Source organism: Sander vitreus, chromosome 24 (genome assembly GCF_031162955.1).
Source record: "Sander vitreus isolate 19-12246 chromosome 24, sanVit1, whole genome shotgun sequence".
NCBI classification, from domain to species: Eukaryota; Metazoa; Chordata; class Actinopteri; order Perciformes; family Percidae; genus Sander; species Sander vitreus.
The window spans coordinates 7,366,087-7,393,222 of record NC_135878.1 but is presented as its reverse complement, the minus strand read 5'-3'; the positions used below and the strand labels follow the sequence as shown (position 1 = coordinate 7,393,222).

Below are 27,136 nucleotides of genomic sequence, written 5' to 3'. Positions count from 1 at the left end.
TAACCCTGACAACGACTGAACTTTCTTGCTCTTTCAGTAAAACCCTCTCCTTTGACATTCTAAACAACAACAACACATACACGTATTCTACCCAGGTCTGATTCATACCTGTCTCTTTGGTCAGGAATCTTGTCCAGCTCCTCTTCACTTAGGGCCTCCAGTTTGCTTTTGGAGGCTTTGGCAGCATCTTTGCTCTTGTCGTCTTTCTTCTTACCAAACCTGGACAACACAAAAAAGGGACACAGATGCAACAAGGTAAGTTTTAAATGACCTGAAGGATTCTGTCATAAGGGAATTGTGTATTGCGGTTGTGCCCCTGCAATTTCCTTTTCCATCTTAATAATCTTAAAACCTTTGCCAACGGTGCTTTTATTTTGGAAGTACAGTTTATGCGCTCTAATAGAATCTTTTTGGAGACTTTTATGATGAAACAATAAACTTCACTCAGGCAACAGGGCTTGCACCAGTTGATGAAAGAGGCTCTTTTACTCACAACACACACACACACACACACACACCACCTTGCATCACATTTCCAACTGATGATACACTCATTCACACTCATTCTTACTCATGTGCGTTTCATTAGTGGCTTTGCCTGAAAAAAAGACTTGCTTAATGATAGATGTGGTTATAATGTCACAGCAGGCACTGACAATCCAGTCTGTGTATGTACATGAAAAAGGGGAATAGTTGTCACACAGCATATGGAGCATGAATATTTCAACATTTTGTCCAATAAAATAGCAGTTACACCACAGCGTGCTATGTTTTTCTTATCAACTTTGCCATAACGGCCATCATCATCATTATCATTCTGGAGCTATTATTCTCTCATTTTAAAGGCAAAATGTACTCGTCACCTCTGTTTGAGTTATAATGAAGCTCTGCTTCACACTTTAGATAAATTAACCAAGCCTTTTCCTCTAATGTTTCATATTCTTCTATCTCTCCACATCATCTTTCTCACCCTCTCTCATCTCCTTTCTCACTAAGCTCCCTCTCTCTGTCTCTCGCCTCCTCCGTCTCACCCACCAACCTACTTCTTTTCCTCTCGCCCTCTCCTTCCCTTTAGAGCTCCTGCTGAGCCAATCTAATGTCTGTGTTTATCTCATTAACAGCGAGACCCTTCTCATTACTGCTACAGGCAGATACGTGGCCTGAATGGTAACCTGCTGGCCTGGCCAAGAGCAGCGCGCGGCATCACAGCCGCAGTGGAACCTTGGACAGGGATGCCACGTTGGCCTGTCACCATCCTGCAAACCAATTAGGGTTGTTTTGAGCTAATCTACTTGCTTCACTTTTACCTGTGTGTTTTACCACTGCCAGCAGCACGGCAGACATTCACGTTGCTTATGTTTTGCTGTGAAGAAGGCACAACAGTCACTTTATGTTTGTATGTCCTACGTTTAGGAGGCCCCATGTAAGCATTCTACACACTCACTCACTCAAAGCTCTTAAACATTCATGATCCACACACACACACGTTTGCACCTAACATTAGACCCCCTCTCATGTAAAGACATGTGCTTGACTGACATGTCAGTTGTGTTGCACCTGTTAGGGTGACCCTACTTCTGTATGATGCTCAATAAAACACTCACATTAAATGTCTTCTACACCACACTACCCTTCTCGCCAGAATTATTTTTATCACGTTCACATCCTGGAAGGGCACATCCCTGCTTCAGTCTGTATGATGTTTACAGTGTGTTCTGATAATTTAAAGGGGCACTTCAGTTTCATTTCAATTCATAATGCTTTGCCATAAAGTTGTGGAACTCGTGAGAGACAGATAAGAAAAAAAGAAGAAAAAAGATCCTGTGATATCCCAATTTAATGCCCCTAGTCTTCCTACACTACACTTCCCAAAATGCACGCCAGTAGTGTATTTTTTCAGACTTGACATAGCTCCTCTACGCCACAGAACACATTGTACAAGTATACAATCACATGCTGAGTAGTACTAACTTCAAGTGATCTTCAAGGGCAAAATAGGCAAAACTGGCATCCATTACAGTTTCATCCTGAGCCATTTTAGGAGGTTTAAATCTGACATCTGCAACTTCCCTGTTTAATCATAATGTTGTCTTCAGGTGACTGGTACTAAGCCCTTGTTGCTGTAATGTCTTTCCGCCTCCCTTCCCTGTGGGTGCTGCCGCAGCGTCTTTTTTCCCCCCCTGCACATTCTTTTTTCTTTCTTGGAACTATTTTAATTTTCTAAGCACTCCCACATTATGCAGGAGCCAAAAGCAGACTGCCAATTACCTCAGTGATATAGCATATAGAATTCAGTATTGTATAAAAAGAAATATCAGCACCATTCATCTTAGTATGCATCAATAGACATATAATTATATTACACGTAAATATATGACTTTCCAAAATCCCAGATTTATCTGGCTGGAGCACGCGCACACGCACAGCACCTTAATCAACATTCAAAGGGGGCAGAGTTGTCCACAGTTGGACCCATCATTATATCTGCATTAATTAGGAAAGCCTCTTGTTCTCACTGCATTATCTAGGAAGAAGATGGAAGGAAAGAGAAGGGGGGGGGGTGCAGAATGGGTGTGGGACTCCCAATTAGAGACATGTACCTGCTATGAGGGGGGTGGTTATCCCCCCGCTATCCCATTACCTAATCCCTTCTTCATCGTCAAAACTCCCAGCTTTTCCCACTGTGGTGAGCCAACTGTTTGTTAACGATGTCTCATTGCTTTCCTTTTCTCTCTCCTGGTCTATTCTATTTTTCAGTGCTTGCTCTCTGTTCTTTGTTTCATTTATTAATTCTGTCTTTTCTGCTCTGTTACTATCAAAAATCTGACAGTTAATTTCCTGTCGAGTGCTCAACTTCTGCTGGATAAAAAAATAAATAAAAAATGACAGAACTCTACTGTACGCAGAAGCGGAGGAGAGCAAATGTGCACGCACGCACAAACGCACGCACACACACTCTATAAACCGAAGTAACTCACACCCATACACCGCAATCTGGAAACCAATATTTTGCTCACAAACGCAGGTAAGCAGCCACACACACTCAAGCAGACAGCAATATACATAAACACAGGCAACACACACACAGCAACTCTGTAGGGAACTGCAAACAGTCTCATGGAGTAGGACATCTCATTAACTTAGCATTATCTACCTACACAACCACTCCATCAAACTCTCATTAGGAGGAGGTAGGGGGTCCGGGTGAGTCAGGCTGCTCTGGTGTCCCATTTAATACACTCCCCACTGTCACAGGAGCTACTGGGAACCATTATTAGTGTGTTGCTGTCATCATTAGCCCGCCGACTCCTGCCCTTGCCCCGCCGTCACCTCTGCGAGCACGGCATCCTGAGAGGAGACGACGCTGGACTGTTCAGTTTGCATTGAACTCTGGGAAAGAGAGTTCCTGCTGGTATATTTGCCACTATGCATAAAGTATATTGGGGATATAGTATTTATAGCTCCTTTTTGAAGAATAATTAAAATTCACAAGGAAATGCTAAAAAAAAAAAAAAAGCATGATTTTTCCACTAAATAATTATACTATTATAACATGTATATTGTTGCTGTCATCCATTTTCGAAGAAAGCTGTTGAAACTAATTTGTAAAACGTCCATTTGAAAAACGGAAGTCAGCCATCATAGACGACGACTACGGCACTTTACAAAATCAACACCCTGATTTGGACAGCCAGCCAGTCGCACCGGAAACTCACTGCAAAGCAAACGGCTGGTAAGAAACTGGACTGACCGTAATTACTGCAGTTACTGTCATTCTCATCACTGTAGAAGAGGCAAAGAGGCGGGGGCCGGTGTGCATGCACTCAGTTAGCCGTGCTCTAATGAGGCTTTATATGCAACATGGAGATCACAGCTAGCCAGTGTGCTGATGTCACCAACCTGACCCGTGCAATTAGCCCTCCAGGGGTGAGGAAGAGCTCACTTTATTAGACTAACTTAACTATTACACATCATTTTCTTAACAAACGGATTTCTGCAGCCACAAACTAAACATTTCCTCTCTGCAGACTGAACAGCGTGACGGCGGCCTTTTCTCTATAAATCTTTCAAGAAATCATCTCTTTGCTTCCGCTCTCAGCATTAGGGGTGCTCTGCTTTCTGCAATTGTGACAACAACTCTGACGGTGTGCAGTGTGAGTTGAGTGTGCGTAGTCTTAATAAGCTTTCCTATCTGGTGCAGCAGGGAGTCAGTGGGTGGTTGGGTTGGTTATCGCCAAGCATAACGAGGGACGTGAGAACGCTGTTTGGCACTGTGTGTGTGTGTATGTGTGTGTGGAAGTCATGTTTTTAGGAAGGGAATTTAATTGACGTGTGTGTATGTGTGAATCACGTATGTGAGCTCACACACTCGCAGACTTGATGAAACTCATGAACACCTTGCCATACAGTGGCGCACACACACATACACACAAAAGCGCGACACAACTGAGACACACCATGCCACAGCAGAGGGGTTCAAAGAAGCTGGTTTAGCATCCTTCCGTGAAAAGAGAGGAAAGGACAAGACGACGGAGCAAGGAAGATAGAAAACTACAGAAGAAGAGAAAGGAAGTAAAATATACAAGACTAATATTCTGTATTTGTTCATTGAAAATGGATAATGATAAAGTATTGAAAATAAGTACTCACTTAAAATAACTCAGGTAAAATCAAGTAAGACACTCAAACAGCCAAAAGACCTCTGGCCGAAGATCTCCTAAGCTACATGCAGTCTCATATGGAAGAAAAGCTTAGAAGAAGTAAGTGGCTGTAAGTGAGGAGCCTTAAAAATAATGAGTAGATCTTAAAAATCTAACCTAAATCCTACTGGAAGGCTAAAACAGGTGTGATGTGGTTACACCTTTTAGTTTGGGTTACAGCGCTGATATACTTGCTTTTCACCTCCGTGTACATGGGTACTGCTGTAGCTTCTTCTGCCATGATATTAACATTAACCCTATAGCAACCTCCCTGAGATATAAGCATGCAAGATAGTCTTGGAGTCTAAAATTTGACATGCATTTTATTTAAAAAAATAAACTTTTTTTTTTTTTTTTTCAATGTGATAAAAAAACAGATTGGACAAGCCTCATGGTATGCTGCTCGAAGCTTAAATCACTATCAAACAGAACACCAAGACTTTTGGCAACATGTTCTATGTGTTCTCTGGAAAAAGAAGAAGGCGGCAAATAGCTCAGAGCAAGTGAGAAAACTGGCCAAATATCCTATTTGTCTTGGAGAATGAATGAAAGTAAGATACAGAGGCAAAAAGAATCAGAGTGGGTGAGAGAGTGAGAAAAGAAATCAAGAGAAAGGCTGAAAAAGAAGAAAAGTAGGTAAGAAAAAAGGAATTAAATGAGTGAGCCAGAAAAAGTGTAAGCAGGCTAAATAGCCGATCTGGAGAATAAACGAGAGACACTAAGAATAAGAAGAAAGAGAGGAAGAAAAAAAGAAGTGAGAGAATAGAAGAGAGATGGATGGGTGAGCCAAAGCTCCCGTGAAAGTGCAGCTCGGCTGGGGAGGAATAAGAAGCTTAGGAATATATAGAAGCAATGCAGCTGCGTTCAGAGGCACAGGGAGAACAGTTAATCAGCCAAGCAGAAATGTTATCGCAGTAATTAGATTGCTCTGTATGTATTTGGAGAGGAGGGCACATATCTCAGTGGAGTTTAAAGGAAAAAGAGAAAAGGGAGAGACGGATAGAGGGAGGGTGAAAGAGAAACAAACCGAGGAGCAGAGAGAAACGGGAGACACAGCGAGAGAGAGAGAGAGAGAGAGAGAGAGAGAGAGAGAGAGAGATTAACACTATAGAGAGCTGTGATGTAACACGGAGCCTCCTTCTCCTGTTCTGGCAACGCGGCGCTGCTTCACGGTGAGACTAGTCGGAAAATATTTCCTGGGCTTGAAATAGACAGAATGACATTGGCGGCAACAAATAGACAACAAGCGCTCTTTAAAATTGGTGTGGTTTCCGGGTGGAACTGAGGATCAGGCTACCAGTAGACTGTCACCCAACAACAAGGTCAAGCCAGGCCACTGAAAGCCCTCTAGTGATTGACAGCACCATCAGCCAATCCTGGCCTCTCTGCACAAAGCCCCATCTCTGTTCAATAATAAAAACAGCCAGCAGGTCCCGAGTTTTCCCCACTGGGCATAATTAAATCTATTTATCAGCTTTCCTCGCCATATGCCCTGCGCCGCATACCAGCAATTTGGCCCAAAATACGCTTCCATTAATGACCTTAGCAGCAATAGGACTAAAAAAAAAAAGAAAAAAAAAAGAGTGCAAGACATAAAACTGCAGCTCAAAAAGATCCACCCGATGCTAATCGCAGTTGAAAAAGCTTCACTAAGAACGTATTAATAATGTAGGGAGGGAGATGTGAGGGCAGGATTCATCTGTTAGTTCTTATTTTGATATCTAATTCTTGCAGCCGTGTTAACTCAGACACACGGGTGCATGAGAAGATTCGCAATACCTTGCCGAAGAAGCATAGGTAAATATAAAATGGTCAGAAGGGGAGGAACCATTTTAATTTGTTTTTTAAATGACTCTAATTTACACCTGGAGGAGGCAAGGTGGAAGCAGACAGACAGGTATAAAGGCACAGCAGGTTGTTCTCAGGGGAACAGAATGCAGATATGGGAAGCTCTTTTTAATCAACGCCTGGCCAGTCCCCCGAGTACTGGTTCTGAGAGAAAGGTGGAGAGAAGAGAGGGGAAAGGGAGGGGGAAAGGATGTGCCAAGAAAGGAGGGAATAGGGAAGGACACAGGGAAAGGACGGAAATAAAAAGAAGAGAAAGAGAATGAGGCAGGAAGAAAGAAGGAAGGAGAAAAGAGGGACAGGAAAAGGGAGGGATGAGGACTTGAGGAGAAAGGAGAGTTAGAGAAAGGAAGAGCAAGGCTAGGAAGGGAGGAGGATGAAGAGATAAAAGAGAATGTGGGGAATGCATGACAGACAACTGAAAAGTTAAGAGGGAAAAGGGTAGTAAAAAAAGGGAAGAGGGGAGGGAGAATAAAGAGAAAGGGAGGAAGATTGAGATCAAGGAATGGAGGAGGTACAGAGACATAAAAAAGGGAAAGAAAGGGAAGAAAACAAATAGTGAGAAAAAAGAGAGAGCGAGAGAGGGAAGGAAAACCGAGAGTGGAGCAGGGCGGAAAGCAAAGGATGGGGAGGGAGAGTTTTTTGCTCAGTTGCTGGAGCGCTGCGCCGTCCATGGGCCGCCCGGTGAAATATGGCCTTTCCCTTTAATTGTTTGCATTCTGATTCGTGTCATATTTTAGCAATTCCACACAAAAATCGCGCTTGCCACCGGCAATTTGTCTTGTCTTTTCTCTTCCCTCCCCACTTCTGTCAGGGAGGCCATTAATATTTAACGAGACCACTGGGCTCCACGCTTCTTTCCCACACCCTGCCACTGTGGAGGGTGGTTTGGTTATGTTGTCTGTGTGTGAGTATATACAGCCCCCCCAAAAAAAAGTGCATACATGCATTTTAATTAATGTTCAATAGTTTAGAATTGAGCGCAAGAATAGGGTTTTTATGTGAGTGAACAAATATTTGAATAGCCTAAGCAGCATAGTGTTGGCAATGCTGAAAAATCTGTGAACTCTGTGATGCTTTTTCAAAATCCTTAACATTTTCCCAGCTGGAGGCTGGGGGAAAGGCTAGGTCACCGTGACTCCAGATGACAGCCATTGGCAGACTGGGAAAGGTTAGACTCTTGGCTCCTCGGGCCCTACGCACATCCTCAGACAAGAAACACTTAACCTTCTCCGTCTGGAAAGCAGAGGTCACGCTCCATGTTTTTCAGTGGTAGGTGCGTGAGGAGGCAAGGAAAAACACAAGCAGAGAGGGAGGTTGTGTGTGTGTTCTTGCATGCGCGTGTCATTAGCAGACATTAAATGACAGAGGAAGTCCATCCATCACTCATGGCATGAAGATGACTGTATGGGACATAAGCGCCATTGGAGGTGTAATCGCTTCCTGGCGCCCCGTGCTTTGAGCGTATGTGTGCGCATGGGGTACGTCAGATTGAATGCTAATTGGTCATGTCCTGTTTCCTGTGGCCAAATGAATACCTTTAATTGGCCGGTGAGTGATGGGCAGTCGGCTGCCGAAATGCCGCTGAGCTGTCTGGCCGATACGAATGTGTCTGCACTTCAAAGCGTCCCTCCCTCGGGGTCAATTCAAATGTCATAACTCGATAGGAATTGATGGATCGCGAAACTGATCAACACAAATGGAAGTCTCAGCTCACCATCTCGTTTGACAATTACCTTATGGGCAATAATTCACTATACAAATGTGGGTATCATGTTCCTCAGTTGGATGAGTCACAGACGTTACCGGTAGAAATAAAAATGTTCATTTCCAAATGAGATCTCTGCCATTTGAAAAATGTGACAGCTACTGGCAAAACTCTAGAGCACATTAGTGAGTGGTTAGCTTTCTGAAGATTGCTCCTTACATAACAGAGTTACAAATCAGTATTGTAGCATTAGGCAAACTGATGCATAATAGATAACGTGGCTGATTAAAGAAGTTAGACAAGAGAGTGTATAATTAAAGAGTATAGTTCCCAAAACTTCCTGAGAAGAAGGAGGTAAACAAGTTGTTTGAAGCCCATGAATAAAGCAATTAATTCTTCATCTGCTCCAGTGGAGCCACGTCACGGTCAAACTGCAGAAGAGTGAGTCGGCATCCCTGCCTTAGCCCTCCTCTCCCTTGCCTGCAGTAAATAAGAGACAGCTCTGAGCCAAACGGTGTGGCTGAAGAAGAGGAAAGGAGGCAGGTGTAGAGGGCATGAAAGACAAGAAACATAAAAGTCTTTCGTGTGAGAAGGCGTGAGTGATGTAGAGAGAGACAAAAGACGGGGGAGAGGTGGAAAGAAAGTGGGAAGGCCTGTTGTGACTGCCCCTTTATCAGCTGATATATATGCATGAGGATTTCCTCATCATCTCCACTGTCAATTCCCCAACCCTCTGATATTTGACTGACAGCTCACATCAACACCAATAAACCCGCACATCATTTCAGGAAAGCTGCCCATTGCGTTGGATGGAGGGTAGAAACAGAGGGAAAAAAGTTAATTTGTTTTTTTTTTTCGGCGGCTGCCGACGGTGATAGCGCCCGTGTCTGTTTGCCTCCATAGCAAAGTTGTAAATTAGAATTATGCCTCAATAGAGGGTATAGGAAGCTGCTTCTGCTTTGCGAAAAGCTCATTTTCAACGACTGGAAAAAATACTTGGCAGCTTTTTTATATTAAGGGCGGCGGGAGTCTCACGGAGAGAAAAATTGTGCACAAATCAGAATTATGAAAAGGAAAAAAGAAATAGCTGTTATTGTAAGACTGCTTTCTCTCTATGAAGGGTGAGTCAGTGCTTGCTGTGAGTTTCGGGGGTTGAGAGGTTTGGTGGGAAAACTGCATTAGGAATTGTAATGGCAGATAAGCTTGAGAGCCATAATGGCTTCAAAAAACAAGGACTGATCTTGAATAAGAAAATATGTACAAACACAAAGAACATATGATTCACACGGTGTATGTAATGTATATTCACACAGATAACCAGCTCTCGGTGCCGCTATTTGCAGGTTAAAGCCAACAGCAGATAAGAGAGGTGACATTAACCCTCGGTGGGATTTGCATGATTGCTGTCTCCATTTCAATCATTCGAACCTCTGACCAACATACACAACAAGTACGAGTGTGTGACTATAGTCTGCAAGGCTTTTCCTTCCCTAGGAACATGCATTTAAGGCAGCACTGATTAGTGTGCCTCGGCAGTGTGCACCGTACATGTCAAGTGTTGCAATGAAAGTGATTTGTGGCTTTCACATATGTTATTTATGGAAATATAAAGAGATGAATAGAGAAGAAGTTAGAGTGAGTGATAATGCTTTTCCACAGGAGATTTGTCCTGTGTGCAAAATGTATGGCCTTATGCATATTTTACAAAAGAGAATACTAACATTAATAAATACTCCCTTGAAGCGTCCACTCCATATTCCATTTCAGCACAGCTAACGGCCCTTAAATGCCAGATGAGATGGTGGATCAAAGACATCCACCTGCAGCGCATTAACCAATGGTGGGATTAGGTAATGCACCTCCAATTTAGCCCTATCACAGCTTAGAGTCACGGCTAAGACACCCACACAAACATGTCAGAGGGATTTTGGTATGCCTACCAACACTTTTGACAACCAGGGCCCATTCAAATAGTTGTCTACCTCTATCCTTCCTTCCTTTCCTTTGCTGGTGTTTAAAGTCACAATCTGTGAAGATCTGTTTCTGTACTCCATACTGCCAACAAAACAGTGATTAGTGCTACAGCCAGCTAAAGTTTTTACATTTGCAGTTATAAACACCCACTACCGCTCTTTTTCTGGGATGTTCTCTGACACACAGGAAATTATACTTTGGTTTGTTTAGAATAAACAGGACAATAACTGGGTAATTATAACAAAGCAGACAAAGAAAAGAAAGAAAAAAAAGATCACCGACGACAGCTACTTTACAAAGACAAAGCCTTGTGCTTGTTTAATTGGCAGGAGGTCTCTGGGACCTCACAGAGCTCATATTAGCACATTTAATCAGAGATAATCACAAACTTATGTGAATTCAAGTGGGACTTCAGAGCTCATTTTATCTAATGTAGCCTGGTTAAATCAATAGTTCAGTCAAGGAAACAGAGAGATGAATTGGGAAAGAAACACTCAAGTATAGAGCGAAGAGATGACAAGAAAGCTGGCACAGGGAAGTTACAAAGGACAGAAAGAAAAAGGGAAGGTCGGGAAGGAAGGAAGTAAAGTCATGATACAAAAAGAGGAAGGGAGCAAGGGCTTAAGGAAAGGGAATGAGGAGTGCACAATGACAGCAGTAATCCATCAGAAATCATCTTGCAGTTTGACAACAAGCCTTTGGTTCTGTAGAGTACAGCCCACCACTGCACATCCTGCTGCTCTGCGATAGGATAAGAGCGGAACGGACGGCGCTAATTGGCTTGCATCCCTGTCGGATTTCTTCAGCACCGCAAACAGAGAAGTGTGGGGGAGAAGAGGATATATCATGTTGTATGTGGATTTGTAAACAACGGATCAAAACGCCAGGCTTTCATGTCCCTTAAATTGGCGGAGGGGCGCTGTCACAGCAGGACGTGTGCTGATAGCGACAGCTAAACATTGATCCTGACTGACTGAGTGAGTGACGGGATGTGGAGACAGACGGGATGTGTCAGTGCTCAGCAGGGCTGGTGGGGCAGTTGAGCAATGACACAGCCGGTGATTGGTTGACACCCACTCAAGATGCAAATGGAGTCACATGCAGAACGTACAAATACACACAGCTTCGCCATTCAGCGGAATGTCACTTGGGAGCGACGCTCGCTTGATGACACAAGATGATGTTAGTCACAAGCTTTATCCTTCAAACCCTGACCTCCTGATTTAGTCATGTTGGATCAAACCATAATATGTCTAATCCTCACACAAAAACAAGTAGGAGCTCAAGCATAAGCCGTGCACACTAGAACTGATGCCACGAACAACTTCCCAAAAGATGAAAAACTCGTGCAAATATGTGGTATAGACTAGAGCACATGGAACCCTAGCCTTTACTTTCTGAAAAAATATTGTTGGCAAAGGTTTTTATTAAAATAAGAAAGTGGAATGTAAATATCCTTGTTTGATGAAGACATCTGAAACCCCTGACCAGGTTATCCTCTTTGTTCTACAGGAGTGTGCAGATGTGAGAGAAAACAGCAGTGCAGGCTGAGTTCCACTGTTAGTCTTTCTGCGGCCTGTCAGTGGCGCAGCCCCCGAGGCTACGTTACAGGCAAAGACTTCACTGCTGTCTGCTGAATACAGACGAGAGAGGCAGTCAACCTCTACGGAGGAAGGTCTGAAGGGCACTGCCATTTGTCTTGGCTTACTTAGCAATCAGGGAGACAGGATGCGAACGGGGTGATGAAAACGAGCAGAAACCACAACTGAGGGCATCTAACTCTACGTATATGGTAAAATATAAGTCTTTGCTAAGCATCTTTTGAATCACTATGAGCACTAACATTGAATGTTTTTATCCCAACATTAATATGAGCATTTCTCCACCATCGATACATGTGGCACGACACAATGTGGCAAATGCAAACAAAATCACATATAAAATAATCCAGTTTATTTTTTCATTTATTTTCAATGCAATGAACTGTGTTTAACTTGTATGCATTACAGCACAACAAACTCTTCACATGCGTACAACAAAAACTTTGTTAAAGGTTTTAATTACAGTGTTTCTGAAAAAAAATAAAAAAAACTTGTCTCAAGTCGCAGCATGAAGAATGTTTGTTATGTAAAACAATAACATAATACAAGAGGGCTGGGCAAAATATCGATTATATATCGATATCGTGACACAAGATTAGATATCGTCTTAGATTTTGGATATCATATCGTAATATGGCAGAAGTGGTGTCTTTTCCTGTTTTCAAAAGCTGCAGTACAGTAAAGTGATGTCATTCTCTGAATTTACCAGATTGTTTCATTATTTGCCTTCACCCACGTAGTCATGATATCCACGTTACTGATGAGTATTTGTCAAAAATCTCATTGTGTAAATATTTTGTGAAAGCACCAATAGTCAACCCTACAGTATCGATATCGAGGTGTTTGGTCCAAAAATATCATGATATTTGGTTTTCTCCATATCGCCCAGCTCTGTAATACGATCATATCATCATGATACAATTCCTAAAATTCAACAGATGACAATATTAAATATAATCACAACTGACCATCACAAATGATTGCACCCCGATTAGGCCAATTAGAGTCCTTTGTAATGACAGCTGGATAAGTGTAGCTAGTTCAATATTAATTGGACCAAAGAGTATGGGTGTCGGAACCTTTCAACCTTTTATATCTCCCTCCTACATCAGCCTTCCCTAATTGTTGACCTTTAATTGAAGCACTTCCATGATGCCAGCAGGTGTGAGACTCACACCAGCTCTGCAGAGATAGACACACTGTATGTAGAGTTAGGAAGTGATCATATAAAGAGGATAGCACGTGGATTTAGCAGAAAAACAAATGTTGCCGCGACAAATGTGATCTCCAGAGGTCACCTTACGCCCAGCTGTTTGCAACATACTGCCGCCAAAAACAACTTGTTCTTCAAATACTAGCGCAGCTAAACTAAATATTTATGGCTGCTGAGGACAGGGCCGACTTCCAACATTTGTTGTGCTAGCTGCTGTTGTGCACACTTCCATTGCGGAGGTAAATTGAGGTCATATGTTTATGATTTGCCCTTTTCCTAATGCTGCCATTGGAGTAAAATAACATTTGAGAGCTGCGATTAGATTGAAGCACGCAATACTCCAGCTAATTAAGTCATATTTCAAGTTCAATAACGATCAAGTCGGCCAGATAAAGGCCAGGGAGAGAAAGGCTAGTGTGTGGTGCAACAATCGGGAAGCTTTTCATACAAGACTCTGTTCTATTGTTGAGTTAGAAAAGCACTCAGCCTGAATAGTGGGCTGGATTTGAGTGTTTCTGGCTATTGTTGCCAATTCAAAAGGATGAGAATGTGTGTGTGTGTGTGTGTGTGTGTGTGTGTGTGTGTGTGTGTGTGTGTGTGTGTGTGTGAGTAACTACATGCATTGGTGTACCAGCATTCACATAACATGCATAAAAGCAAGCATGGGATAAAGACTAGGGCTGTGATTTCCAAGTTGACTTAAAGTGCGGGGGCTTCTTCATTTTATTTAGTAAGGTTGTTCAAGCTTTTGGTTATAAAAACAGGTTTGAAATAATAATCAACATTATATCCGGTGCATTTTCACTAATACACGTCACCTAGAATGATGAGAAATGCTGTATTATTCATACTCTACAGTCCAGAGCAGTTGCAGAGCCGCTGCCACACACTAGGCTCCTACAATGCCTCAAGTCTCACCTTTTACCTGTAAGACTCACGCTTTACTGGCATCTAACATGATCGTCCGTGATGTGAAAACATCAGACTTCCACACAGTCAAACTAATTGTCTTTGATCATTGTACGAGCTAGTAACTCTTTCATAAATGAGAGTAGGCATGACCAAAAGAGGGAGATGGAAAGGGAGTATAAACAGAAATCCCAGCTTCAACATATGAACAGAGACACGGGGAAAAAAAACAGGAAATGGTCCTGTATGCTTGTGGAGTATAGATGCAGAGATTACCTTCCAAACATATAAACACAATCTGTCACACAGCTAGCAGTGTCAGCTGCTACACATTCTGCTGCAGAGAAACAGCAGAAGCTTGATGTGTGTAATAAATGGAACTATTCACGACAAAGAGAAAGTAAAGTACATTTCATTGAAAGGGTAAATATCTTGTCTTTGACAATATGTGGAGATCCTTTATGGTGTTCTTAGAGGGGAGGAAAGCATTGGAGGCATGCTCTCCGTGTGTGTCAACCATCAACAAATGAGTATTGCTATGTATTTAGTATGCGTCTGTTTGTCTTTGCTTAATTTTATTTGAAGTGCTTTTCTCGTCGGGATAAGTTAACATTTGGACCACCGGTGATTCTTAAGGATGACTTATGCTGACTTACTGTGCCAAATATCGCATGTTACAGCCCTGTCATGTTTATGTTTATTTTATTGAAGATGAGCCTTACTGTGACAGTTCTGATTTGCACCTGTATTATTTGTTGTAGTGTGATTATTTTTTGAAAATTAATAAACAGTACATTTCATTGGGTAAATACAGCGCAAACTGGACAGGATTTTAGGTGGGTTTACACTCAACTGCAACCTTTCTGGCATGTGTTCCTGTATGGAACTCTGGCTCTCTGAGTGTGTGTCCTTCATCTTGCCCTCTTCTCCACCGCCAGCCTAACCATGTGAACATCTCTTCCATTACCGCCCTTGACACTGTGGCCGATTGGATTCTTATCTGCCATCTGTAGGCCAACGCTCAGCCTGCGCTATCTCTCGCCACAGCCTAATTGAATCTCAAGTGTTGGAAGTGCAGTGATACACTGACCACACCGTGTCACTGCCAATAGATAAGGATTGCTGTTGGAGGATTGGACCGCCACAATCACGATGGGGACACGTTGATAAAGGGGGTGACAAGCGGCTTGGGTTGGTACTGTGTCGGCGGGACTTTACTTGGATTGAGAGATAATGGATACCCTCCATTACAGCGAAGGTTGTGTTCATATCCAATAATCCAACTTCCCATAATCCTGCTGGGCTCAGTGGGTAATATGTTGAAATTTAACCAGGGGGAAAGTAGGGCAGGGTGCTGCTGTTTTCCATCGATTCCTACATAAAAACCTAAATTGTACAGTTTACAGTACAGGGGCGATGCATCAGATATTTTGTTATAATTTAATTTATAATTACATTTTCTTATAATTTATACTGTTTATTGATCCCCAGTAGGGAAATTACAATTTACACTCTGTTTTGTTAGAAATCACTACACACACACGCTCAGGACCTATTCATGTACAAATGGAGAGACGTCAGAATGAGTGGTGTGCCAGTGCTGGAACAGTGCCCTGAGCGGTTTGGGGGGGGCGGGGTACCTTGCCTTGCTCAAGAGCACCTGGCAGTGCCCAGGAGGTGAACTGGCATCTCTCCAGCTACCAATCTACACTCTGTACTTTGGTCCGTACTGGAACTGAGCTACTGCGACCCCTACCTTCACAACCTGAACAATCTGTGCCACAATCTGACTGATGACTTACATGGAGGTTAAAGTATTAAAGGATATCCAGATTTCCTACCTCAAGATGCTAAATCCTTTCTTTTTGGTCTTCTTCTCCGGATCATCCACAGAATCTTCGGTTTTCTTCTTCCCTTTGCTCTTTTTCTCTTTCTTCTTCCCTTTAGTTTTCTTCTTCTTCGTCTTGCCGTCCTCTGCGTCCAGGTCCTGGCGAGAGGAGCCGCTGACGGGCGTTTCAGGGCCCGAGCTCTCCTCTGACATGTCTGAGGAGGGCGAAGGGCAGAGGTTGCAATGTACGCACACAGCTGGAAGACATGCTCATAAATGCAGCTGCACGTATCACATGAATCATTTCAATCAGTATGCATGTACGTTTCACTGTGCTGTTGAGGCATCTGTTCAGTAAAGCTAGTTAGTCCTTTATGAGGTAGTCTTTCTGCCAGTGAAGGGGGCTGGCCAGAGGCAAGTCTCTGCACCTGGATGACAACTAGGAGCAGATATACCAGTTGAATTTTCCCCTACACCTACATGAAAGCCAACCTAAGTGGGGCTAACAGTCGTTACAGTGATTCTCTTTGTGGTTTGATGTTTAAAGTATCAGAACACAGATTTGGGTGACCTGCTAAAGACAGAAAATATAACTTGTATAACTGTCATTCTGCACCAAACGCTGTGGAAGTCAGACTTCTCCTCTAATACAACTGCAGACGGGTCATTTTTCACACTCCAGATTTTTTCCAAAGATCATTAGTCAACATTCTGTCGCACATTTCAGCTAACACAGAGGATCCAACATGTCTGTGAGTTCACCAGGTAGAGCTTAAAAAATATGCTGCTGTAAGATATAAAGTTGCTCTTCCTAAATTGCTGAGTGGATAAAATCACGTAGCATTTCATTAAGGTACTTAGGCTAAGCACTGTCCCTTGGCAGGCCTCTGGCTCTTCTTGAGTGCCAGTGTGTTGTAAAAGCTAAGGGATGTGCATTGGCAGTGTAGGGTCTAATTTAAAATGGATACAATGTCTAGGAAAGAATCCCATATTACAGCAATAGTGACAGTCCGACATTAGAAAAGGAACATTCTTTGAGGTTTTGGTGCTTTCTTTTTGGCGTATAATTTTACATCTCTGTAAAGTCTGAGCCCACTCTTTCTGATTCCAAAATGCGAATGAGAAGCCTTACCGTCTTCAGAAGGTCCATCGTAGGACTTGTCGATGGCGAGGCGGAAACTCTGGTTGGCCCCCCGTCCCCGGACCATGTGCGGCCGCGGGCGGTGGAAGGGCACCTGGGCTTGGCTGTGACTCTGCTTGGCCTCCGACACGGCCGTCTGGAGACTCTCAAGGGAGCTGGACTTCCACAGGCCCAGGGTCGGGCCCAGCGCTCCATCAGCTGACGGATCTGAGAAACGAAAGAGCCATGAGAGGGTGGGCGGGCCTGTGAGCGATGAGGTGGACGGATGTTAAACAGGATGAGAGGGAGAAAGGGAGGGCAGGAGAAGCCCGGTTGATGGAGGAGGAGGGAAGTGTGCTCCAAAAATGAGATATGCTGCCACTGATAAAAATGAGACAGAATGATTTAAAACATCAAAGTGACTCTGGGTATTGAGATCATAAGCTTTTAGCTAAATTCCCTCCACTGCTTACAAAACATTATCATTTCCTACATTAATATTTCCTTAATTAAAAGGGCCTCTGCATTAAACTTTCTTAAGTATTAATGCTCCCTGAGATTGAACAGAGGCTGAGATCAGTTCATTGCAGGAGGGGAAGAAGAAGCTGGGACATTCCGGATGAGTTACGGGACGGTGCACTGGAATGAGTCCATACTTGGTCTATTTGTGCCAGATTAGGACTCATCCAGTGTAAAGTTGTGCATTGCGTCTACTGAACCAGATCAAGGCTGTCCAAAGTTTATGGCAGCATTTACCCAACATGCCTCATCTTTCACACACGTTTTAGTCATCTCTTGAAAACAATTTATTTTTTTTTTGCTCTTCTTCCTCCCCCTTTTATTGTGCTTTGTGTGCTCTTTGATTGTATTGGCGGCTGGATTTAACGTAATTCCTTTATCTTATCTAAACATATGAGGAAAACAGCATTGAGTACTGCAAATACAAGCTCTAAAACTTTAAAGGAAGCCTGTAAGAACAAAATACAAATACACAAAGATATTTTAAGGCGTGAGGTCATGCCATGTTTACTAAAGCAGGATTAAAGATAAAAAAAAACTATTTAAGTCTTAAATTTTATTGAGTCTGGACTGGACCAGAATTACCGATGTTTTACGATGGTTACTTGGAATAAATTAATACATATCTAAATGGATAAAAATTATACATACATTGAAATTATATTCTAATCTATATTTAGAAAGAATATACAAAAGATACTTATATTGTGGCCTGAAAATGTAAGGCTTAGATGTAGATTGAGTCGGCCTTTCAAACTTTGTATGACTGTTTAATTTAATTCAATTTTATTTGTAGTGTCAAATCACAACAGAAGTTATCTCAGGACCCTTTACAGATAAAGTAGGTCTAGACCACACTCTATAATTAACAGAGACCGAACAATTCTCCCCGAAGAGCAAGCATTTGGTGCGACAGTGGCAGGGAAAGACTAATTTTTAACAGGCAGAAACCTCAGGACTACACAATATAGGCTCGCCTGATCAATCAGCTGATAACCTGAGCAATCAGCGTCGCCTCACACACTTTCTCCCTAATAGATATAGCTTTTTGGATTGAAGCTCAAAGAGGTGAGAACCAGAAATATAAAGCTATGAAGATGACATGTAGAAAGAGAGGGAGAGGTAGAGGGAAGCAGAGGAGAGAGGGGGAGAAACAGGCTTGACAGAAATGAGGAGAAAGTCAGAGTCCTATAGGAGCAAGATAAAGGAGGGGGAAAGAAACAATCAATGAGGTGGAGTGGTACAGGGACAGGTGAGGAGCAGCACTATGGGAACTGACAGGCTTGTGCACAAGCAAGAGAGAGAGGGGGAATAAATGAACTGCCATCATACTGTACTCAGGTATGGCCTCCAACTCGAGAGAGGAAAAAAGGGAAGCCGGAGGAGCGGGAAAGTGATGAAGGCCACAGCTGATTCAGCAGGGGATCGGAGAGCAGGGGGGAGGAGGCACCAGGAGAAAGGGAAGATTTGAGGAAATGCAGAGCTGTTGGAAAAAACTGAGAAAATGAGACAAAGGAGAAGAGAGAGTGAATGTCAAGCCAAAGTTGGACACGCTGTGTGAGAAATTAAAGGAGAGGTGACCAAGAGTGGTGGAGAAGAAAAACAGAAAAGAAACTGCACAATAACCCATCTCAGTTGTGTATCACAATGTAGCAGTGACAAGCACTCTTCAAAGAAGTTAGACAGGTTGCAAGCAGCGTTTTTTTTTTTTTTTCCCTGTCTGAAAACTTTCCTGTAGGGATGACTTTCTCACATCATTGGCACTCGCTGCTTAAGACGTTATTTCAGAGGCTTCAAAGCTCCGAAGAAGAGTGGGGGAAAGGGGAAGTGAAACTGAAGCGGCAAAAGAGTGGAAGGAGGGGGGGGAAAGTAAGCGGGCGTTGCTGCCTTTTAAGTCCTAAATTGACTTTCTGAGAGGAAGTGGGATTTATGGGAAGTAAGGGGTTATAAATAGAGAGGGGGGAGCGCTCAGGAATAAAACGCTCAATTTGAGAGGCAGGATTTGTGTCACAAATGTAATTACGGCTGTCCAGCTCGCAGCCTGATAGAATTAAGCTCCTTGCCAGCGCACTGCTGCACTATATAGAAAAACTGTGTGTCTGAACGTGTGTGTGTGTGTGTGTGTGTGTGTGTGCACTACAAAATGTGAAAATTTTGGTCCAAAAAAAACAACAAAAAATGTAAAAGTCACGATACTGCCTGTATGAGATAGTGGCGTGTGTCCTTGACCACTTCAGATGAAATGGGAGAAGAAATATGAGCACAAATATGTGTGTTTGTGTGTGGGGCAGCGAGTGCTCTCATTCCATGCATGTCAGGCGGTTGAGGCTGGAGGTAAATGAATAATGAGGGTTTAATAGGATGGATGAGCGAGGGAGAGGTGGCTATCATCGCCAGCTCGATCCAATGGAGGGTGAAATCAGCGTTTATCACATATCGCTGCCCGCTGTGCCAGCAGATGCTCTCACGGATCCGTTCGCATCATGCCTGCCTGATTGCTACTGATTCAAGCTGGTGCACATATTTGACAAACAGCCTAACAGCCAAACAGGCCAGGATGGTGGCTATGCCCTTCACAGCTGTAACACTCCTCCAACCAAGATCAAGCAATAATGTCACCTCTTCACTTTCTATTTTGGTCTATCTCACTCTATTAGCGAGTAGCGAAGTGGGAGGGCTTATTTTGCTTGTCAAGCTTTCAGAAGTAACATTTTCTGCAAAGAAAAGGTAATGGCAGTGGGCGCAATTCAAAAGCTTAGATGGACGTTAACCTCCCAGTTGAATCATCAGTACAAAATATGATTAACTGTTAGAAAAGTTTCTCTTTTCAGTTCTTTGATTAAAAAATGTTTTAGAAAGTACATGCAGTATAAGCTTCAGGAGAGTAGTCGAGTACAACACCCAAGGTGCATTTCAGTAAGAAACATCGAATTAAGGAGCTTAAAAGTCTGAAGTGAATGAGTGAAGCTAAAGAGTACTCTTTGTAGAAATTGGATAATACGCACAGCATTCAAAACACTTCACTGTTGGATTATGGGTAAATATTTGATGTATTAAGCTGCTGTTGTGTGGTGTTTTGGCCCCAATTTTTGATTGCTTTCTAAATTTCCTACAGCTCTGACAAACGCCTCTGACCGGCTTCTTTTCACCAGCAATTGCAGCCAATGCCTCATCATTTTACAAACTCTGCGTTGCCTGGGCAGTTATTTTCTCCCCTTGCCACTATACCGCCACATGAGAAAGTAGTTCCCAAGCAATGTTTCCATGAGCCGTTTTTTTCTTAGTCAAGTCCCAGAAGATTGTTTGAGTTAAACGGTCGAGAACTGGGAAGTCACTGGCCATGACAATCAGCTTTTCCCTCCATTTTATTTGAAGCTTTTTCTACATAGAAACAAAGCTTACATAATTAAAACTGATGACCACAACATAAAGCGTTGTGTCATTAATGTATCAATGAGACTCCAGTGTTATCGTAGTAAGAAAACTTTCAAAAAGGTAAAAAAAAAAAACAATACTACTCAACTTTTGACAGACAAATGACTTCTGGGATATGTGGTGTAGGAACAACCTTAATGCCAAAACAAATGTTGATGAAAACACAGAACCTGCCAATTACCACATTAAAATGGAACTTGCATTTCACTCTAAACACACAAACACTCTCAAGTATCCACAAACACCCATTCAGAAGCCCACACCTGCTTGCATATCGTAGATGTACAGTATGCACAACAATTGCCAACATCCACCTACACACATGCCTAACCTGCACCCATCTCAACGTGTATATTGTGACTTTGGTAAAGGCTGTCTAGTCTGTATTGAGCAGACAGCAGGGAAGTCTTTGTCTAAAACGTAGCCTTGGGGTCCTGCTGTGCTGACAGGCCCTGCAAAGACTTTGCACCGCTCCATGTTGCTGCTTTGTACTTTAAAAGTGAGAGTGACACACCGATACAACTGATTCTCTACTTTTATGTCACGCGGGTCAAAACATTATCAATACTGATATTTTGTGTGAATAATTTAAAGATAATAATTGCAGTCTGACTCTAAATGTCTGTCGGTTCTGAATAAGTCTGCCAGTAACTCTCAAATGATTTCACCCAATGAACAAGAATAAATCAACTGCAGAAATGTCCAAATTACAGGCTTTGCCATACCAACTCTGTGTGTAGTACAAATTGAATACACCACTCAGACTTATGCACACATACACACACACAAACACACACTGCTAAGCCCGGCCACCGTGTCTTACCTATTACACTATCCAATCAACCGGGTGGCTAACACCAAACTATTAAACAAGATATTGTCTTATTTATATTAAACTTAATATGGTTGTACCAGTCAAAACATACAAATACACACACTTACACATATCCCAATACAAACCCTGGCACGCTGCTGAACCCTCCCACAGTGTCTCAGCAGGCCTTTAACACTTACCTATCTGGACTACAATGTGCTTCGCAGCAAGCAGCTTTGCAGCACACTGGCTGAAAGGTTGCCACGGTTACAAGAAAGTGCCCCCTTCATCAAAACCACAGGGGGTGGCAGTGGTGGTACGGAGCAAGTGTGTGTGTGTGTGTGTGTGTGTGTGTGTATGTGTGTGTGAAGGATGACGGTGAGTTGCCAAGGAGACACTTTGGCCAACAGTGAAAAGGGGCTTGTTGCTTCCAGCCATAGTTCTTTAAAACGGGTACAGGTAGCACAGACACACACATGTGAATCACTACAGTGCTCACAGATATGCTTATAGAAACACACATGTAGGTCACAGATCCACACACACACTTTTCCATCTAGCATCCAATCTCAGGACTGGCCAATAAAGCCCGGAGCCATTTTTCTGGAGACCTGTAAAACAGTCTCTGACCTGCAATCCTCTATAAAAAAAACACATCGCACATGCGCACACGCACACACACACACACACACACACACACACACACACACACACACACACACACACACACGTAAAAGAAAGCCTGCTCTCAGTATCACCCTTATACAATAAAGGTTATTGAATGTAATCCAACAGAAGCATTAAACACACTGTTACAAGGTATAGAAGGGTCCCCTTCCTGTGTTACACTGTTTCAATAAAAGTTATTTAATGCAAGTGAAGCCATAACAACGTGAATTACAATAGATATTAACAAATCTCATCTCAATGAATGTATTTAAGTTCTTTAAACTACACAAAGTAATGGAAAGAACACACAATAGGTCTCTCATGACACTAATAGCATTGCTTCATCTTAGATTAAATGTACTGAATACAGGCTTTTAAAGCTTTATTGGAGCAAACCTATGCTGACATGTGAGACGTCTAAAGAGTCAAAAGCATGGCATGACGCATGTACTGTAGGCATGGACAAAACATCTCATGAAAAAGCCAAAACCAAAAATGTGTTGCAGCGTAATGTTCTCAAAACTTTCAGACTTTCCTACTCTGGCTGCTTGGTGCTCGGCCCAAATCCCACTGGTTTTTTTTTAAAGGCTCAGTAATCACCTACAACAGCTGGGCACTGTTGTTTTTAGCAAACACATCATCAAACGGGTGATAAGCGCATTTATTAGGGACTATTTTCATCTGAGGATTAATACACATTTGACTGCCTTAGTGTAGCCTAGTAAAACCATGACGAACCTCCAGCAAATTTGAGATTTGCTCTGCAAGTCCGTCTGGCCAAGAGCCCATTTCCAATTTTTCCAAATCGAGGCACCAATGACAACCGTTGAGGCGGGCTTTACACGATGACGATGGCGCAGTGACGGCGAGCAGCTTTTTGTTTACATTCAACATGACGGCCACCGAAGGTCGGCAACCCGTTGATGCCACTGTCACTGCTACGTCACCCGGATCGTTGGTCTGATTGGTTGAAGGACTATGCCCAGAGCGGCATCCGTTGGTGACGGCCCTTTGAAAATGGGCTGTGAATGAAGCTTGCCCAGACCCACTTTCAGTTACAACTGAGAAGGGTCTGGTATCAACCAGGCTAGCCTTAGTGAGTATCTACAGCATATTCTTCATTCTGACTTCCTAACATATGACAAACTTGACTTCAAACCAAATCACTTCAGACAACTGTAAAGCCAGCAAAAGCAAATCCAATTCATGTTATGGCCGATCAAAACTCTATTCCAATTAAAGACCTGTCCAACCATTAAGCATCCCTTCGTTACTATCTGAATGCACTCAGCTATATCAGAGGCAGAGGATGAAGCTGGATGGAGGCGCTGCTCTGGCAGTAATTGGGTTTAGCTGTTTAGATGTATGAGAGAATGGGGACATATGGGCCATGTGTATTCAGCCTCCGACTAGATGAATGGCTTTAATAACTGGAGGGGACTTAAAAGGCCATTTCATAATTACTGCTTACCTCTACTGGATTACAGCAGCACAGGGGGTTGGCAGAGTATGGATGAGGTTTGGAGCAAATAGTGTGGAGCAGGACATGTGCCATTTGTAAACGTGTGGTGGATAAAGTGCTTGTGCATTGAGGGAGAACTGTAGAGCGTGCGCGCACACACACACACACACACACACACACACACACAATGCTATACTTGTGAAGGTATTTACTGAATACCACACCACCCAAACATTCTGCATGCTAGTCTTACCGCCGGGGGCTTGAGGTCTTTATGGGGAGAACATTTTAGACCAGGTCCCAAACTTTCGGAATACCTACCTGATCCAGATATGCATCATTTTGGACCCGATATGACAGGGATACAAGAAAAATCAGACCCAGCCCTAATAGGCCCAAGGATAATTAGACAGGATCCAAAAAGCAGTGGTCCCAAAGAAACCCAAATACAGAGAGAAATCTGGCAGCAGCATGATGCCTCCACCAGTTAATGAGCAGCCACAGTCAGAAAGAGGAGCAACTCATTTCACTTTTCCTACACTTCACACCTGGTTGCCTCGAGGTCTAAGATGTTGACCATGTAAAAATTGCAGAATTGGCCCTTATAGGCACGCACACACACACACACACACACGCACACAAACACACACACACACACACACACACACACACACACACACACACACAAACACACACACACACACACACACACACACACACACACACACACACACACACACACACACACACACACACACACACACACACACAGTTAAATCCATTCAAATTGCTGCAACATGACGACTTTCAGTATAAATCAACAACGACACGTCGGATGCAATGAACGGAGGAAGGGAGGGAAAGAGAGAGAGGGAGCGAGCTTAGGAGCAAATGACAGCGAGAGGCAGAGTTACACAAGACTCAAACATAGGGTGTGAAAACAAAGCAGAGGCTTCAGCGCTGGCAGGACGCCGGCTTGTTTTAAAGTCTTAAAGTGCGGAGAAAAAACAACAGGGACTAATGGGGCGCACAGAGCAACGGCACCGGTGGCTGTGCTGTAGAGTTACCCGTAAACTCCGACGCACGAAATATCCAGTCAACAACGGCTATCTTCAAATGAGCATTAGAAAACACACACACACACACACACACACGTAGATAAACATACAAAAGACTGAGAAAAACCACAGACGCAACTAGAAATTGGAGCAACATCACAAGCAAATGCAAGTACATGTGCAGTATTGCAGTAGAATCCTCTGCTCAGCCCCAAATGGTGTGTGTGTGTGTGTGTGTGTGTGTGTGCTGGATGAGCTCCCAGGTGTGTTGTAAGAGGGCAGCCTGCTGCCAGGGAAGATGTTAGACTCTAAGGGAGAAAAATGGGGGGTGGGGGGTGAATTAAGGGATATCTGTTCATTACTCTTTTGGCAACCTCACGCCTTTCATTCACACACACACACACACACACACACACACACACACAAAGAGATGCTGGGCTTTTCTGACTTGGTAGAGGAAACTCTGAGACTAGAGCATGTTCACCATAATCACATAAGGCTGGAACAGATACAGCTGCAGAGAATGGAGAGAGAGAGAGAGAGAGAGAGAGAGAGAGAGAGAGAGAGAGAGAGAGAGAGAGAGAGAGAGAGGACTAAAGATAACAGAGAGTGAGTGAATAAAAAAGGATCAGCCTGTTGAGAGAAAGAGAATTGAAACGATCATAAAGAGGGAATCGGATGTAGCAGAGAAGGAGGGAGAGAAAATAAGAACGAGAGATGAAGGTTTGGGATTTGAGAGGATACTAAAAATGGGGATGAGCCTGGCGACAAAGAGCAGGAGGCAGAGAATAATCAAGAGAGAAGCGACTGGGAAGAAGCAGGGAAGAATGAGAGCGGTAGCAAAGATGAAAGTGAAAAAAGAAGGGGAAAAAACAAAAAGCTCTATTGAAGATGGAGACTCCTAAGACAGGAGAATCAAGAGAGAAGAAAGAGAGAGAGGGAGAGTGGGACAGCGTGAGTAAGTGGCAGTAAGAAAGATGGAGCGAGAGTAGAGAGAGACAGAGAGAGTTAGAGGAGTGAAAGCGCTCCTCGCAGTGGCTCGAGCCAGAGAGATAAAGGGTTTTAGCCAGATTAAAGAAGCCAGGCAGGCCTCTTAAGATCATCCACCTAATGAAATATGTCAAAGCCCATAAAGAAACACTGAGGCCATTTAGGAAGGAGGGTGGGGGTGTAGCACAGGAAGCCAGGCAAATACACTGCGTCAGCAAAAATGAAAAACACGCAAAAGCCCTGTCAATACACATTAGCTAAGACGTCAAGGGGAGAGGAGATGGAAAAAAAAAAAAAAGAAAAAAGAAAGGAATGCTGCAGCAGGGAAATGGATCGCTTTATATATCATAAGGGTCATGGGTGCTGATCAGAAATGCCAGAAAATCATAGCAGCAGCAGCAGAGGGGAGGAGTAGGAGGAGGATAGCATAGAGGAGGTAAAGCCACTTGTGTGAATGCTGAGTGTGGGGGATTTGAGGTCACCAGCAGTGCTCGGGCCATTTGTATTCCACAGGCAACAGGCTTAGTTGGCTTGTTGCAGGTGGATATAAAAGATTGGTGTGTGTGTGTGTGTGTGTGTGTGTGTGTGTGTGTGTGTGTGTGTGTGTGTAGGTGTGTGTGTGTGTGTGTGTGTGTGTGTGTGTGTGTGTGTGTGAGTAGGTGTGTGTGTGTGTGTGTGTGTGTGTGTGTGTGTGTGTGTGAGAGAGAGCGAGAGAGAGAGAGTGACTCAAAGAGGCGTCTGGTGAAGAATTTCTTAAGTGGGCCCTGTGGGAAAGTGTCCAGTATCAACAATCTGCAGATTAAATCACCTGCTTTATCATGTACAACTGTGTGTGTGTGTGTGTGTGTGTGTGTGTGTGTGTGTGTGTTTATCAGAGACACAGAGGGAGCCAGGCCTGTTTTCGACTAAAATCCTGGTCATGATTCCTTTCTTATATAAGCCTTGTTGCCATATTAAAATACAGTGGGTGTTCTGAATGAGATGAACATACACTGCTGAACTCCACAATTAAAATCATGACTCCTGCAGCCCAACTAGAGATGGTCAGCTGAGCGTGCACGCTCTATCTGTCAGCAACACTCTGATTTACAGTACCAGTCAAACGTTTGGACACGCTCTCACAACCACACAGAGATGCAATGCTGGAGCAGTTACAGTATATGTGACTCAGTAGAAGTTCATTGCTGTCCCATCTGCTCCCACATACAGCCCTGCAACTGCTGTGTACAAGATATGAATCTAGGAACACTTTAAAGCCCCTTTCAGTCATGGCATACCTAAAAGTGAAAGT

At 43.3% G+C, this 27,136-nt stretch overlaps 1 protein-coding gene across 2 annotated transcripts in view; it reads right to left on the bottom strand.

The window, feature by feature from the left end:
• The window catches only part of pard3ba (par-3 family cell polarity regulator beta a), a 143,734-nt gene that overhangs the window by 37,445 nt on the left and 79,153 nt on the right, over positions 1-27,136 (bottom strand). For both annotated transcript variants that reach the window (XM_078243477.1, XM_078243478.1), the window contains exons 18-20: positions 16,911-17,126; positions 15,792-15,993; positions 109-219 (exon numbers count right to left, since the gene is read on the bottom strand). In XM_078243477.1, coding sequence (XP_078099603.1) covers positions 109-219; positions 15,792-15,993; positions 16,911-17,126 — 529 coding nt within the window. The remainder of the gene's footprint in view (positions 1-108; positions 220-15,791; positions 15,994-16,910; positions 17,127-27,136) is intronic.